The sequence below is a fragment of the Pseudopodoces humilis genome, chromosome 1 (genome assembly GCF_049639895.1).
Source record: "Pseudopodoces humilis isolate 2021_Gansu_Grassland_sample_001 chromosome 1, ASM4963989v1, whole genome shotgun sequence".
NCBI lineage: Eukaryota > Metazoa > Chordata > Aves > Passeriformes > Paridae > Pseudopodoces > Pseudopodoces humilis.
The window spans coordinates 14210161-14227665 of NC_142200.1; the positions used below are offsets into that span (position 1 = coordinate 14210161).

General features: G+C 38.3%; 1 protein-coding gene across 1 annotated transcript in view; it reads left to right on the plus strand.

Moving 5' to 3' along the window:
• EIF3H (eukaryotic translation initiation factor 3 subunit H) overlaps positions 1-11916 on the plus strand; it is an 85525-nt gene extending 73609 nt beyond the window's left edge. Inside the window, exons 6-8 of the mRNA XM_005516950.3 lie at positions 6100-6220; positions 9505-9637; positions 11653-11916. Of these exons, the coding sequence (XP_005517007.1) occupies positions 6100-6220; positions 9505-9637; positions 11653-11750 (352 nt within the window). The 3' untranslated portion in view covers positions 11751-11916. The remainder of the gene's footprint in view (positions 1-6099; positions 6221-9504; positions 9638-11652) is intronic.
• Positions 11917-17505: the final 5589 nt, after the last annotated feature.

Consider the following 17505-nt stretch of genomic DNA (forward strand, 5'->3'; position numbering starts at 1 on the left):
GAAGTAGGGATTTCAAACCTCCATATTTTGGAGTTTTATTTTCACATTTCCTTATTTTTCTCTTTCAGCAGTTTAGGCTAAAACATTTCAGATGTTAACATAACAACATTTAATTTTGGTACATATCTTCTTCACTTAACTTTGCTGTTGACAGTAATTTCAAAGCTACATTTTTGGTTTGGCTTTGTTTTTTCTCTTAGTTTGTTTTGTTTGATTGTGTGTGTATATTTTATATTTTGTTTTGCTTTTTTGTTTCAGTTATTTTGTTTTTTGTTTGTTTTTGGTGAGTTGTTTGGTTTGTTTTTTTTTTTGTGGGGTTATTCATTGTTGTTGTTTTATTTCTTTGGAGTCTCAGATTTGTTAGGCTTTTGGGGGTCTTTTTTCGTGCCTCAGGAGCATCCCTGAACTTTTATACTCTCTGAAGCAATGATTTTGGCAAAAAAATTATTTACCCATAGTTCCTCTCTTCTGGAGAGTTTGCTTCATCAGGATTTTCACATGTTCAGTCACCTACCTTGTCTGAGTTTAAAGCTCTACCTATTTGAGGTACTTTGCTTGTACTATAGTATCTTTCTCCATTTGAAGTATATTTGTGATAACTGTATATAGTAATTTACTTTTTTGGACATAAAGTTGTGTTTCTCTTGTGGAATGTGAATTGACTCAAGTACTCTAGGCAAAGAAGTTGAAGGCAGAGTAGCACAAGGCTGGCAAGTAATAGCAAGTAAAGGTCTTTACTCAAACAGTTATTCTGCTACCCTTAAGGACCAAAATGTCTTGAAGACCTTGGAGAACTGCCAGTCTTTTGATACAGACTCAAGAATTAAAATCCTGTCAGATAATGTTCCAGATCTTCACAGAAATAATTACAACCAAGTTTCTCATTCTCATCCGTCTCTTCGTTATTCTATTGATGATCTAGTTTAAATTAAAAAAAGCTTTTTTGTGGTCTAGCTTCATAATGGGGTTGTTCTATAATATCTCAATTTGTCTCAGGCAATTTTTCTAATAGTGTGCGTCAGTAGAAGCAAACATGTGCTGAACATTTACTGCACTAACTTCTACTTGGCAGTTATGTTTTTCAACCATCAGATGCAGTATTTTTGCAGAGGTAGCATAAGAGTTGCTTTGGCTTTTAAAAACAATATTAAGTTTTACACATTTCACTGCTTATTCAAAACTCTCAATGTGCTTAAGGGATTATTAAGATAATTAAGAGAATCTCTAATTTGCAGGTGGGGGAACCTGACATGGAGAGAGAGAGAGTAAATGTGTTGCCCAAAGGCACACATCAAAGTCAGAATAGGAAACAAAATGGAACTCAAGGCTCTTGACTTACATATCTCTTTCAAATAAAATCCTCATAAACAGCACAGGTTTAAATCAGGCTGAAATGCTGAGATGCAAACAAGTTCTGCTAAGTGGTGGGAACATACCTTACAAATTTTTAGTCAAAAAGATGTGCTTTGCCCAGCAGTACTTCTCTAATCCACCCAAAGCTGTTCCCACCAGGAGGAAAGTTCTGTACAGGATGGCACCTTTCCCAAAAAACAGTGGCAGAGAGGGGCCTCAGTGGAGCTGATGGAAAGTGGAAAAAATGAGCAGCAGATACAGCATTTTCTAATGCTTCCACTTGCTGTTCCTTATTCTCATCTTTCATAGCCATGGTACAAGCAAAATAAAATTAAATAAGTGAGGGGGTCCAATTACGGCAATTGTAGGCAAGTTTAGGGGGCCGTCTTTTTTGCACATCTCCAGCTTCAGAATTGTTCTAGCCCAAAATTCAGTGCCTGGGTTCAGCACTGTGACTTGGGTCTCAGAGGAACAGAGGGACACAGGTCCACGGGCTGTGCCAGCTGAGGCCTGGGAGTTGTGCCTAGAGAAGGCAAAACTAGTGAGCAGGACATGGGCACTGTGAGCTATGGGAATTGCTGCTTCTCTTTGAAGCTTGGGTGTCTGACTTGAAGCTTCATTTTGGGTGTTTCAGACCTTTAGCAAGTGTGTCTGGAGTCCTTTGCTGATTAAAAATGCTGAAGTAAATATGGGCTTCATGTATAGTTCTCCATTATGAATGCTACAGAATCGGAGCCAGTTGGAGGTTCCAGTCCCAGCTGCTTGCTTTGTTTCTCCCCACTACCCTCATTTCGTCTCTACATCCCTCCTACCCTCAAAGATTTTTATTTCCTCATCTGTTTTAGAACATGGCTGTACAAATAGCTTTTGTGGAATAGTCTGATGGAAGAAGTCAGACTCCCACTCCTCCCTTCCAGCCTTTGCCTCCACAAAAAAAGAAAAAAAAAAATATGGAAACCCCAACAGGGGATGTTTTTGCATTTACAGTAGACTGTTTCACTGAAAGTGTTTGAAGTGTGCCCACACAAACAGCTGAATCCATACAGCTCAGAGTGCTGTAACCTTTGGGCAGAGAGGGAGAGGCAGAGAGATGCTGCTTCTGGAACCTCTTATACTGCCTTTGATGGCAACAGTGAACTGGACCTTTGCTCTCCTTAAAATAAATCTGCAAAGGGAGGCCCTGGTGGTATGAGCACTTCCTTGGGAAGAGGAAGGTTTGCATTCAGGTCTCATAGCCAGATCTGTACCCTACGAAGATGTCCTTGTGCAGTGAGTGAGCTGTGAGTTCAGTTAAGGTATAGTTGTTGCTTTCTCCTTCTGTCGATGCTGGAGTGCATCACTGCCAAAGGCAGGCTCGCCAGCATGAAGAACAAGACAGGGAAGACCATCAGTGTTATCTGCAGATTAGGCTATTCTACTCACAAGTTTCTACTTCTCAGAAACCTCAGAATTAATTGACCCTTGTATTTGATAATTTTTAAACAAGGAATCAGAATTAAACCATCTGGCAATTGCCTGATCTTATACCTGCCCTTGTGGGTAAACAATTATACCCCATCACATGTTAGGCTGTTACAGAAAAAATGCACAGCTTAGAAACTGCTTTCCAGACTACAGTTTCTAGTGTGTTTTATGAGGTAAAGAGGCTTTGACAGTTTTCCTTTGGCAGTTTGTATGTGTTCATCATTTTGGGGCTTTTTTTCATTATGCTACCTAAGCTACACAAATAAGTCTCAAATGACAATTTTCCAAAAGTTCTATGGGTCACTCCTTACTGGTCCATGATTCTGGTAACAGTTGTGGTGAAGGAGTGCTCTCACATTGTTCTTAATTAGATGTGTAGGAATCCACGTAGCAGGTACTTTTTCTGATTTTTAATTTTCCCCCCCTCTTTTATTATCTATATTTCTTCACAAAAAAGAACACAGTCCCCATGTGAGAGGGGGACTTTGTGATGCTTAGCAGGAAAGCTGATAGTTTTCTTACATGAAGATTCACTGTACTAGAGGAGTGGTGGTCTCCTGATGCTATCTTAATCTGGTGCTGTCTTCTAGCTCAGTTCAAGGGTGCTCTCAGATCATCACCGTGGTGTGAGCTCAGACCTGATTTGTTTCAGATGAAACTAAACTGAAAAGAGGCTTTGGGAGGATAGTTACTGTGCCTCAGCCACTTTCAGATCACTGGACCATGTCAATAGTGATAAGAATCCCCCCAAACACATGTAGCATGGCTATTGGTTTCTCAGCACCAGCTGTTTTGCTTTATAGATCTGTTTCTGTTGGTCTGCATTACTCGCTAATTTGAATTTAAACTCAATTTAATTGACTCTTTTGCTGAATCTGCTGACTGAAATGCAGCCATTGAAATTGCAGTTTCTTTATTACTGATCCCCTCAGAACAACAAATGCAAGTGCTGAGCTCCACATTGTCTACACTTGACAGTCACAGAGCCCTGTAGGGAAGTGAGTGTAGATAAGGATGCAAGCAGCATTTACTGGCACCACTTTTTAAAATACATACATGTATTTTTTAAAAAAAAATATTTTTTTTTTTAGTTGTATTGATGCATAGTGGGTATTTAGGTACCTGGCAGTGTGGTCTTGGAGATCTCCTGTAGGGAATGCACAACATATGGAGGTGTCTAAAGCACCGTCTGGGAAAATTAAGTGTATGATGAGTGTTATGGGCTGGAGCAATAACTAAGTTTCTAAGTATCAGCAGAATAAACTTCAGCTGAATAAAACTTGCTTAGAGATCATACATACACATTTTTATTAACTGCTTCCTGTTTGTCTATTTTTTAAAGAGATGGAGTGAAAAAGGGTATCAGCCATATGAGAAGTGAGGAAAAGCCTGGTCCTGTATTTGCAGCATACTTATCACTTCATGTCTCAGTTCACATCTGTTTAAGTTATCTGTTTTTTGTTGCCCTGGCAATAAGAGCAAACACTGTGTTACTGCAACTTCTGACAATAACTCTCTGTTTCTGTACTCTGTTGTACTAAGCTGGTCCCAAAGAGATTCACATAAAATTGTTCTTTGTAACCAGCTACATTTCACATGGACACTATCTGTAAAATAATTATTTCTTTCTGTTGTTTACATACCTTACAAAGCTATTAGTGTGTACCTACACAGGCATTTCTGATAATATCCAGTTCTAACACTAACTCCATACAATATAAACTCTATAAAAAACTGAAAACATGTATGCCCCTGGCCATGGCAATATTCCATAGTTTTAAATATCATGTGCTTGAAATGTTCAACCAAAAAAAAACCCAAGAAATTTAAAAATAATTATAATAGTGGCGCCTTTCTTGCTGCTGTGGAGCTGAAAACCTCACCATCTGCCTCTGTATGCAACTGAGATTTAACACTCTGGCTTGTAAATAAATTGTGGTCTGAAGTTCCTGATGCAGACCTTTGTTCAGCGAGCAGCTCAGTGAGAGAAACAGCTGTTCTTGCACTCAGAGATAAGGGTGCCTCCAGCTCTGTTCACTGCAGGTATTCCTAAGTGCATGACCAGCTTCTGTCTCCAGCTATGAGTTCTATGGATTTGGGGAATAATTTACACTTAGAGAGGAATGTTCCTAGTGTTACATGCGTGGCTCCCTTTTGACTTTTTGCCTGTTTCTCCAGTCCATAGGCTGTAGGATGAGAGGAAAGCATTGTGAAAGGAGAATCTCTGATAACATGGTGAAACAGTGATTGAAGGATGTGATTCTGACATTGAAGTGCAACAAACTTTTAAATGGAAAGAAACTCTCATAAATATTAGTGGACTTCAGTTGAGGAAGAGAAAGATGGAGTTTTCTTGGTCTTTAGCCAAGTAGGACAACAGAGCCAACAAACCAGCTTCTGATCAAAGGGATCAAGAGAGAGCAGAAAGTGTCCTTCTTTCACTGCTCAATTCTGTAAACACAATTTAGGAGGATGTCTCCATGAACACTGACCTAAAAGCTTCCAAAACTTTGACTTGGAAGGTATACCTTAAGTTGAACATTCCTGAAAAATACTGAATCCATTGCTAAAAATGGTAACAATAAAAGTTGTTTAACAGACTGCATTTGTCTGGCCAAGGCAGTAGATCGCATAACTGGAACTGGACGCGCCCAGCCTGCTGCTTCCATGTTGCCTATGGTATGGAATGTGGAGCTGGCTGGACAGGATGCAGCACTCCCTCTCAACAAACCAGGATGAAACCATGTCTGCTGAACTTCCAGGCATGGTTTGATAGACTAGTTAATGAGATGGAGATCTGAAGAATATTTAACTATGCTTATTCAGAATAATATTTATCAGAGGAATAATTAAAAATTTGTGAACTACCAAATTCAGGTAGTAAATTCTAAAAAATAATTTGAAGCCAAACACTTTGAGCACATCTCCTGGAATGTTGCTTGAGTTTCATGTCACAAAAGCATCAGACCTTTTCTTTTAGATGTATGACCAGCATCTCTAATAACTGTAAATTAATGCAAGCCATTGTTTTTTCATTACTGTGAGGTTCCTGGAAAGACCAAAACACTTGATGTTTGCTGTGGGGCAAAGATGCTAGAGGAGAAGATGCCATGTAAAATATCATCAAATAAATATATGTACAAAGGTATTGAGGAACTTAAAAATTTGCAAATGGTGCCATTAGTGCAGAAATACAGGTCAAGAGACAGAATGAGTTTTTCATTTTAAATCTTTGTTTTTATTAGTAAATTTAATCTTTCATGAATGTTTTTCCTCTTTCAGTAATCACCTTGGGAAGAGTCTGCAGCTGCTGATGGACAGAGTGGATGAGATGAGCCAAGACATTGTTAAATACAATACCTACCTGAGGAATGTAAGCAAGCAGCAGCAGCAGAAGCATCAGGTAGGTAACATGGAGAAAGCTAGATGAGCACTTTTTTCCCCACAAACTTTTTTTTTTTCTCCAAAAAGTTTTTTTTTTTTCCAAAAAACTTTTTTTTTTTTTTTTTGGGTTATGCTATCCAAGACAGATGAATTAGGATCTAAGCAAGATCTTTCAAAAATACAAAATTAAGCAGTGTGGTAGTTTGACCTTGGCTGGGTGCCAAATGCCCCAGAAAGTCAGTTTATCACTCTTCTCTGCAGCTGGGTGTGGGAGAAAAAAAATGTGGAAGTCTCATGGGTTGATCTAAAGCCAGGATCACTCGCCAATTACCATCTCAAGCAAAACAGGCTTGACATAGGACAATTAGTTTATTACCAATCACATCAGAGTACAGTGATGAGAAATGAACCCAAATCTTAAAACACCTTCCCTTTACCCATCCCTACTTTTTGAATTCAACTTCAGTCCCAATGTAATCTTCTTCCCCTCAGTAGTGCAGGGGGACAGGGAACAGGGGCTGTGGTCAGTTCATCATACATCTGCTGTTCCTTCCTCCTCACACATAGGTCCCTTCACATTCCTCCCCTGCTCTGTGGGCTGCAGGGGCACAGCTGCCCTCACCATGTTCTGCACCACAGGCTGAAGGGAAATCTTCCTCCTCACTGACCTTGGTGTCTGCAGGGCTGTTTCTCTCACATGCTCTCATTCCTCTCTCTTGGCTGGCATTTTTTCCCTTTTCCCCCCCTGCATCTGAAATGTTTTATCCCAGAGGTGCTGCCACTCCCCTTGTTGGGCTTGGCTTTGCCCAGTGGTGGGTTGGTCTCCGAGCCTGCTGCTGTTGGCCATATTGGACTTGAGGGCAGCTTCTTGCAGCTTTTCACAGAATCCACCCCTTTAGCCCCTCTGCTACCAAAATCTTGCCACACAAATCCAATATGAGAAGATTTATAAAATGGGTTAGTCAGTGGGCAATTACCAAATGAACTCAGTGATATGTGGTATGGATTTAGCTTTCTTTGCTATTTTACGTATTAATTAGTGATTTATGATAAACCAAAATAATTTATAAATACACCATGGACACGGGAATAAGAGATTCAGTAAATTAAAGAGGTGAAACTACAAGTTTTGCTCCAAACCATGTCTTAGTACCATCACATGTAGTCATGCATTTAGAAATAAAGAAACAGTCCAGTGGACTGTGAACAAGTTGGACTGTTCTCTAATTGGAAAGGATATTTTAGTCATGCTTAGTATCAATAAATAGTGATGCTGATTGGGTGATGCTGACTTTCAATTCCTGGTGCCAAATGGCCTCTTTAAAATCCAAAGCATTAGAGAATTAGAATTAAAATCCATTTAATTAGAGAATCTTGAATATGACAAGCAGCACTAGGTGACCCTGCTTCAGCAGAAGGGTGGGACAAGGTGACCTCCAGAGGTCTTGTCCGGCCTTAACTATTCTGGTATTTGGAGGCAGTATTACTTTCTTTGCTCTTCCTGCACAGATAAAGCAATGCTCCATCTGACTGTAGGAGGATGGTGGTAAATTGGAAAAAAGCACGGTGAGAACTATTTGAAAGCCTGGAGGGAAGATTTTGGTGAACAGAATTCACATAATGTGATAAGTTAATAAATCACTTACTTACTCAAGAGAAACCTGCATGAAAAATAAATTTGAACTCTTATCTAGCAGACAGAGATATGATAAGATTCAGTATTGGCCATCTGAAAAATGGGCCAGGTCACTTTTAAGAAAAAATGTTGCAGGTATTGCCACACAAAGTGATTATGGAAAAGAGCACCTGTTGTTCAGGTAAAAGGCTTCATCACTGACTGTTTTAAAATCAAAATTGCATTTTTTTTCACATATGTAAAGTGTAGCTTGGAAAAGGGAACATTTTAGGGAATCAATGGTCTGTCCTGGCTGTAGAATTCCCAAGGACATAGAAACTTCATGCATGTTATCTTCAGAATTTTCTTTTTTCCTTTATTGCCTAATTTGAATAGAAAGATGGCATCTGCTTTAAAGGTTTTTGTTAACAACAAGGGTATCTATTTATTTTGAAAAGCAGAGCAAAGTAGGTTCCATGGTGTCTCACTTAATTTCTTTACTAACTATAGCTGCTTTAGTAGTGGCTCATTGCAGCATACTTAGTGGTCGTAACTTCATTTCGAAAATGGAGCAATTGTGATTAAGAGCAAGCCATTTCAATAAAGAATAATAGGCAGACTGCTGAGAAGTGAATGGGGTAATGCAAAGAAAGAAGAAACTACATGCAATTCACATACAAATATGGGCATTTCAGATTTTATTTTTAACATTGTCCAAAAACATGTATTTGTCACTACTACTGGAAAAAAATTACTTCATTAGATTGTGCCACCAAGTAAGAACTGTTTTCAGACTCATTGGATCACAGATACATTTAAGTGAGAGAAAACACTTTGTACTCTTTGTCTCCTCATTTTAAAGACTTTTTTGTTGTGTTGAATAGGAGGGCTTTGAAGACAAACTTTATTACTAAATCCTCACTGCCACATACAGTATGAAATCTCACATGGTTTCTGAATTTATGAGCATCTCAAGAGCAAATATTTATCTGATAGCTGCAGAAGTGTTTGTCTTATTTTTTTTATAATTTGAGTAATCTCTGTGGCAAAGAGCAGTATGGAAAACAAATGGGTTTTTTTAAACATATAGCAGAAAAACTTTTACAAGCTGCTGTTCTAACATATTAATGGAAAAATGGACCATTGTGCTTGGTTTCAGCCACCACTTTGTTCTCAGTTAAGAGTTAATATTTTTTGGCTTAAAATACCTTATTTGATTAAGTTCTCTTCCCCTTTCACATTAATATTGTTTTGACCTTTAGCTTGCATAAAATGGGAGAATTTCTGGTTTGTGCAACTATCTGAGGGTGGTACCTACATATTCTCATACCTACATATTCCAACCTTGCTTTTCTCTGTTGTGTGGGGCACTGGAGGTTTTTATCAACCATGCTCTATTCTTTCCATCAGATACAGTATTTATCTCTGAAAAATTTTAGAAGGTAGCCCCACTACCTCAGTACTATATGATTTTCCATTATCTCACTTAAATAAGTTGCCAGTGTGTGGGATGGGGAATGCATTGTTTCCAGTGAATTGAACTAAACTGGGAATTGTATTATATTGTTTGTAGTAACCCAAATTGCATTAAATAATGTAGTTTTTAAAACATACTTGCTGGTTTGTTGAAAACATCTGAAAATAATTTTTTTTTTAGCTGCATTTTGATTCTGTTGTTTTATTTTCAGTATCAGCAAAGACGTCAGCAAGAAAATATACAGCGTCAAAGCCGAGGAGAGCCCCCTCTCCCTGAGGAGGACATCAATAAGCTTTTTAAACCACCACAACCACCTCCAAGAATGGAGTCACTCCTTATTGCAGGTAATGTTTAGCAGTGTTTTTGACTTTCCTTTTAACATAAGAATGTCTGCTTGGGAAAAAGTACAGTTGTATCCTTTGAAAACATTTTAAGTTTTCATTACCTTTGCCATTATGGTGTGATATTTTGGCTTGGTAGCATTCCAAAACCTATCCTTGATATTTAAAATTTGAGATTTTAATGGAGAGATGGAGAAATGCTCCATGGGGGAGGGTTTCTGTATCAATGGGTGTAACTGCTCCCTTCACTCATGCCCCAGCCCCTCCCTCAGCTCCAGAAGATCAGGAGCTGTACAGACAGGACTCAGGAATAAGCTGTTTGGACTGGAATTTCTGATTCAGAACAGTTGACAGCAGCCCCAAGTTACTGATAGCATTTTTAGGTTTGAACTGGTTGTTGCAGCAGCTGAGACAGTTTTAATTTCAAATAGAGTGGGGATAATTTCTTTGTTTTATATGGCCAGAGATTTAGGGAAACTATCTCCATATTCTTGCACTGCCAGGCAAAGGAAAATAAAAATGGGAACAAGGCATAGATAGGTAGAGATACCACCCCCCAGTTTCTTCAGTTCATGGGTGGGCTGCTGGCATAGCCACTGTCAGTGCCTGTCCTGTGCCTCATGGGAGGGTAAAAACACCTGGAACCTCACAGTGTCAACAGAGAGCAGACAACCTAGGTGCCCTGCTAGGTAAAAAAGGTTTGGAAAATGTCATGAGAAAGCAAATTGTTTAACTGTAGCAGGCTTTTTGTATCAGATAGCTATCACCATGTTTTGTACTGAGAGAAAATTTAGAACCCTAGTAATGTACTGTACATCAAAGATTGCTTTGACATGAAAAAAAAAAAAAAAAAAGTGGATTTGAATTACCTGAATTTTGAAGTGACCAAGAGATTATTTTAATATTTAATAGCTTCACACTGATAAGTGCTTTATCTAGAAGAAATAACGTTCTTGACTTATTACTTTTTACAGAGGCTTTTAGAAAACCCTATTGTTTTAATAGTTTTTAGCAGTTACTGAATTCTAGCTGCATTAAAGTATTTTAATATTCAGCTCTAGCAGAGCTTATAAATGCAACGGAAGAGTGTATGTGTGAAAGTGAAAGCTTAGGATGAATCACCCCTTAGGAGAGAAGGAATTGAAAACTCTTATACTTAAAGGAGAAGACAGTTTTCAGCCAAAGCACTTTGTTTGTTCTTTTATCATGGTCGGGGGAAGAATTGAAAGCATCCACTTCAACTTAGATGAAGTAAAGTTTGTGGATAAAGAGTAAGACTTAGCTCTTTGTCTCTGAGGCATTTAAAAACTTTTCAAGTAGAGCATTAAATCAAGAGTTTATTTGCCTTCTAAACAGCCTTAATTTTGATTAAACAGGCTTCATGTTTTGCTATTCCTAGCTAACAAGGGAAATAACTTGTAGCTGTAAGAGTATAAAAATGTTTTGATGGGCACGTTTGATTTGTAAAGCTCCGACAAATCTTCATACCCTGATGACTTTTGAAATAGCAAATAAAGTGAAATGTTAGATAGAAAAAAAGTCTAGCAGAATGTCAGAGAGGAATGGTACAATTTCCAGTGTGCTGCTGAAAAATATTTCTTACGCATATTTTAGCAGATAAATATTCATAAGAACAGAACAGAAATTCAGTCTTGTAGAATTTTTAGAGTAGCTCAATTGAAGAATTAATGTCATTTAGCTTTCAGTTCAGCAGGAATAATTGCTTATTCTTTTTATTGTCATATGTATTTTCAGAAATTGTATGTAGTATTGCTGGAAAATTAAGGGTTTTTTTGAGCATACCAGTTTACCTGTTCTTCTAATTTAGTTTCTTCTTATTCCCAAATATATTTGGACATCCTGAAAATGTGAAATTACTAAGTGTAGAGTAGTTGAGCAGAGTTAGTGGCTTCTCTATAAATCCTCAGTGGTTCACACAAATTTGGCTTTTGAAAAATTATGTTCTGGGGTGTCTTGAATTTCAAAACTGACAAGGGTTTACTCTTTCCTTTTGACAGGTCAAATTAATACCTACTGCCAGAATATTAAGGAGTTCAATGCACAGAACCTGGGCAAGCTTTTCATGGCTCAGGCTCTCCAGGATTACAACAACTGAAGAAACTTTGCTGTAGCCCTCAACAAGAAGAGTTATTTACAGCTTTACGCTGTTCATGATCATCTTGAAAATTTATTATATTGGGAGGAAAGTCTTGTAAAACAGATCAGCTTGGTTTATGTAGAATTCTCTTATAATAGAAAAATAAAGGCACATTTTAATGATATTTTAGTATTTTCTTGCTTGTTGGCCTTATTGAACTGGAATTTTCTGTGGTCACTCAGGTTTTATAAATGTTTGGCAGTTATTCATGTTTAGTCATAGCAAATAATACAAGTTTTATTTAACTTGGAGTTGGAAATAAAAACAAATATTACAAATATTCAGTATAACTGACTTGGAGAAGAAATTTAAGATTTCCCAGTTTTGGTTGAGAAGTTACAACTGCAATGCTCTAGACACTTGGGGCAGTTGCTCATTTTTACTTTAATCTGTTTGGACGGTCTGGTGCGCAGTGGTCCTTTTGTATCACAGATGTTTCTTAGACTTCACATTCAGAACATACAAAACCAATGGGATGTGGAGACTGATTCCCACCATATTTTGCTGTGTTCCCATTTCCCCTTGCTGCCACCAACTGGGTTGAATTCAGAATCTGGAATCAAGAACTGGAATGAAAACCAGTTAATGGTTGGATTTAAGAGATCTTAAAGGTCTTTTTCAATCTAAGGAATTCTGTGCAATCCAGTGATGCTACTGAATTGTTCATGACAGAAAACCCAGAAGTAGCTGGAGCAGCCAGTGTGGTGCAAAAGAGCAGCATCCCTCTCTGCAGGAGCTTTGTCATGTGGATGGGTCTTTATTCCTGAACTTGGTCTACTTATCCTTTTAACAAGAAAGTTTTAGATTTAGTTCATGGCAACTCGCACATGTTGCTGTTGTGATTTTGTCTTTTTCCTCTTGCATGTCATTGTGTCTTGAATTCCAGGAGCCTAAAATGGCTGAAGAAGTGTGGTTTGGTCTTTTAAAATAACATCCTCTAAATATGGACCTAGCATGGAATATGTCAGCCTCTAAGGTGAATATTTTGTAAAGTCCTAAGTGTGTGAAACCTAGGGTTTAGACTGAGTACTTATTTCCAATCTAAACCATAGTGATTGCAATATTTATGTAGATATGCATGCAAATTTTGTTCAGCCCTCATATATCTGTCAAATTGCCAGGCTGATCTTTTGCTTTGGAAACCTTAGGCACCTTTTTTTGTGTTAGTTTTCATACAGTGAACTCTGAAGTCAAAGATCACTGAAGTATCCTGCTACAGTGCCACATGATTTGAGTTTCATTTCCTATACAAAAAATGTTCAAACTGCTTTAAATTTTCTTTTTTTTTCTGTAGCACTGAAATAACTGCCAGAGAACAGAAGTAGGAGCAGATAATTAAGCTGAGACATTTGAGAGAGAAAAAACGATCTTCTGCATAACTGGGACTAGAAGACTGACTCTAGCTTCCTGTGTATGGAAGGAAGAAGCAGTAACATTATACATACTAGGAGGTCTGCAAAGTTAGCAAAACAAATACTTGGAACAGGTTAAAAACAACCTGTGTGTTTTGAATTAGTTCTTTGAGATTGAGGATGTAAATGGAGAAAGAAGGCAGTAATATTCTGTGCTGAAGTTTAACAAGCTCACTGGATTTAATTTAGCCAGATTGAATGTGCTAAATGTCAATTAAAGTCCATTAAGAAATAAGGAAGACTTCAGTAGAGATTTGTGGCTTCTAAAGACATAGACCTGTGTCAGGGAAATAAGATACAAAAAGTAGGTGGGGTGTAAGTAGATTTGGGAGATGATTTAAGTGTTCTGTTTTGAATTACACTTTGGTCTTCTGTCATGGTGGAAATAATCAGAGGAAGCTTCTCTGGGAAGCAAGAGAGGTGGAGTCACTTGAAGGTATTGGTCAATAAAAGAGAGCCGACATCTGTGGAAATTAGAGATTAATAGGGATGGAGCTGTATCTTCACACTGGAATCAGTGTGGACTTTACTCACAATCTCTGTATTTCTAGAACTTTGTTTTTACTTGTTCTTTACCTAATGTAAGTGAGCTGGCAGCTCATTCACCATGAGATACGTCTTTTCTGTTTCTGATTATTGTGGCACTACCTGTTTTTTATGCTTGCTTGTCTGAAAGGCTTTTCTGTATACTGATGAGTATGTTGTGACATAGTGTCTTTAAGAAATGCATATAAAAAAGTTAGAACTTCTTTTTGGTCAGCAAGCCATTGCAGAGGCAGGCATAGCCTCTGCCCCATGATTCTCTCTCCATTACACATCCACAGGTAACACACACAGGTGACCAAATGGCACACAAGGGAAAAACTGCCCTGTGGTTGCTAGTTACACTCACAGTCTGCATCAAGCTGTTGTCTCTTCTGTCAGGCTTCTAACTGTGAAGGTTTGTGTTGGGATTGCTGGCTTGTAATTGGTTTTTTTTATTTCTGCAGAACTATAATCCTTGTAAGAGAAAGTGTTACTATGGTATCCATCTCTAATTGGTGTGAATCTTACAGGCTCTCCAAGATAGATGTGCAAGTCTTTCAAAAGTGACATCTGAAAGGACAAAAAAGGGGACAATTAACTTGGTTTTGATGCTGGAGAAGAACAGCATTCCTTCTAGTTGTTTAATAAATAGGATCTTTACCAGTATAGCTGGTGAGATTTTGCTGTGATTTACTGTCTCTGTTCCACTGCTACTTGTGAAATGTCTAATTATACTGATGATTTGAGCCCAGGTGGATGTGAAGCGCCATCTCCCTTAACTACAGCACTAGCTCAGATCCCAGTGCCATGACTGGCACTTGGGCTGTGCCCATCTCCCAGTGCCTTTGTCATGTGTAGACAAAAAGGCTTTGCTGGTGAAGGGTGGGGTGGATGTGACTTGGTATTGCATAAAGAGTCAGAAAGTCTGTGCTTTGGTCATTTGAGGTAGTCACAGCAATGAATGCTGCATGCTCCCACTCGGTCTCAAGGCAAAGTGGAACAGGTCAATCTCAGCATTTCTAACAGTCTGAAATGTGTCTGGTTGAACTGGCACCCCAGTTATCCTCAGGACAGGCCATAGGAAAAGGTGCTGAACTTTGGACCATCTATAGGTTTAACTAAAAAAAACAAATAATTCTTTAGATACTGTTAACTGCCACAATTGTTGTCAGAATCTAGTCCTTAACATTAATATTTAAGGAAAATGAAACTAAATGGGAGAGCTTTTCTGTAATCTGAACATACTTGGTGTGGCCATGCCTTGACATCGCTGATGTCAAGTGTGACATCACTGTTTACATGTTTGGTGTTCCCAAAGTTGGACCATACTCCATCTAAACTAAAGCATTCTGCTGCTGACTGCCCACATGGAGGAAACACAGGGTTGTCCCCCACTTCTACACAGGTTATCATGTCCTTTTTTTCTTTTCAGCTCTGCATGATGTTTTCCCAAATACTTAAACATTTAGGAGGCATAATTCTACTCCTGTGTTTCCTGTCAAAGTCTGGACATGTGTGCAGAGCTGACCAGTGTGGGTATAAGGAACTGCCATCTAAGGATGGGTAGTGTTTATGCAGGTGTAAACATGTGCACAAAGGGGCAGAGTAGAGAAGGTCCAAGTGAGGTTGCAGATGTCCTCTTTGGTGCTAACAAGAATGCTCGATGGGATTGGCATTGGCAGCCAATAACGCTTGTAAAGAGCATTTGACATCTTTGTGTTTATGCTCTTTACCCTTTGCAAATTTCTGAGCCCATGCATTCATCTTGTTGGTCTATATTGCTCAAGTTTTTGCCTTCTGACAAATCTCTGATACAACAAATCACTGGTGACAATCTGAGGCATCTTTAAGAAGCAAGAACTATTTAATGGCTCTCGCTTGGCAGCCAAAGAACTCCGAGTGCTCTGTTAGATGTCGTTAGGAGCTGGTGATGCAAATAATATCCCAGTCAAAATATGTGCAGTGTGTGCAGCAGGAGGAATAGAATTGCTCTTTGTAGAACTGCTTCTCATCCAGCTTGACAGCCCTGGGGTGAGAGATACGTCCCTCATGATTTTCCATGCATGTGCATTTCTTCCTTTGAATTTTATGCTGCCTTTTAATTTTCTTCAGATTTTGCCCACAGCTTGTTGATTTTTAAGCAAAACCAGTATGCTGCTCTAAAACCCATGCCTTCTGTCATATTTACTTTTCCATGAATTCTTCTGGAAAGCTTTGTCTGCAGTTGGAATGATGCTTTAAATTCTGTGATCTGAACATTCTATTTATGGTGGAGGTTTGAGTTGCTCAGGTGTGAGGTATGGTCCCAAATTCAACTTTCTCATGCCCCTGCCCTTCAGCTGCACGGGGTCTTAAAGCCTTGGTGCTGCTCAGCAGCTGGTGGTGCTGCTCTTTGGACTAGTCCAGAGGGACTCGTTCAGAAGCTTTTCCTGTCGACTTCACTACTGGAAGGAGGTTTATACAAAGTTGGGCTTGTGTTTTATTTTTGATCTTTTATTGACAGAACAGATTGCTGTTGACGCAACTTGTCATATGCTGAGCAGTAGTGAACAGTTCAGAACTGTGGAGGATGTCTCTAAAAACAACAGCTTTGCAAAAGGCTCCTTACTGAGAGAAAAGCAAAAGGCTCCTTAATAAAAGAATAGTTAATGTCTTATTCAATTAAAACAAGCATTTATATGTGAGGAAAAATGGCCAGATCCATTTTACAATGATACTAAAAGGCATTAGAGTGTCAGTAAAATGAACAAGGAAGAATAGCAATGTATTCATCCATCAGAAACACAGGTGAAGCCTTCCAGACTTTGTAAGATGAATATGTGCAGCAAGGATTGTCATTCTGGTTTGAATGATCAATTTATTCAGTCTCTCTCCATTACTGAGGGTGATGTTGCTTAAATGTCATATGATACATTAATATTTTGATTTTTTTTTTCCTCTCCTGGATTTGACCAATACAAATATAGTTTTCTATGAAAATTGTGTCATGTTTTCATTATTCAGTGTGTGATTTCATCCCTTATCTCTTGGTAAAACTGATGGAGAACCATATCCCTCAGGTTAGAAAGCTGAAATGTGGTTGAAAGATTGAGGGGTTTCATAGCACGTGCAGTGTTTGCTTGATTGTGTATCCTGATGTTTGAAAACAAAGCACTTAAGTAGGTTTTCTCTGTCACAGAACTGATTAAGTTTTTTTTTTTTTTGTTCCCAAATCTTTAAAAGCATATTATATAACTGGAACTCACCAATTACAATAGACTTGCCTTTTTCAAGATGTGGTAATAAATGTGCTTGAAAGGGAAATCTTGACTAATAATGACAAATTTATGTATTTTAGAAGTAAGTAGATCAAGGCTAATCTGTCTTGCAAGAATTTTAACACATGAACAGTTTCTGGTTTGGACCAAATGTGTGATTTCCACACAGACAGTTATTTATTTTTTCATTGAGAAAAAATAAAGCAAAAAGGCATGATCATATTAATTGCTGTAGCATTTAACATAACACGGAAGTCTGGCAAATCCGTTGTTACTGGCTATGAAGAAAATAGTTTCCAAAATTAATAGCAATTACAAGTTTCAGCAATGTTAACAACTTCTTTACATGGACTTCAAGGTCATATTAAAGTTAATAATTTTTAACATGACTCCTGAAGTCGTACTCCAAGACATCTAAGTTTCTAGTACTATTGGGGGGGAAAAACCTTTTCAGTTCATAGAAGAGTATTTTCTACAGTTATATATGTGAGCAGAAGCAGTCATGGGCTTGGTTTCTTG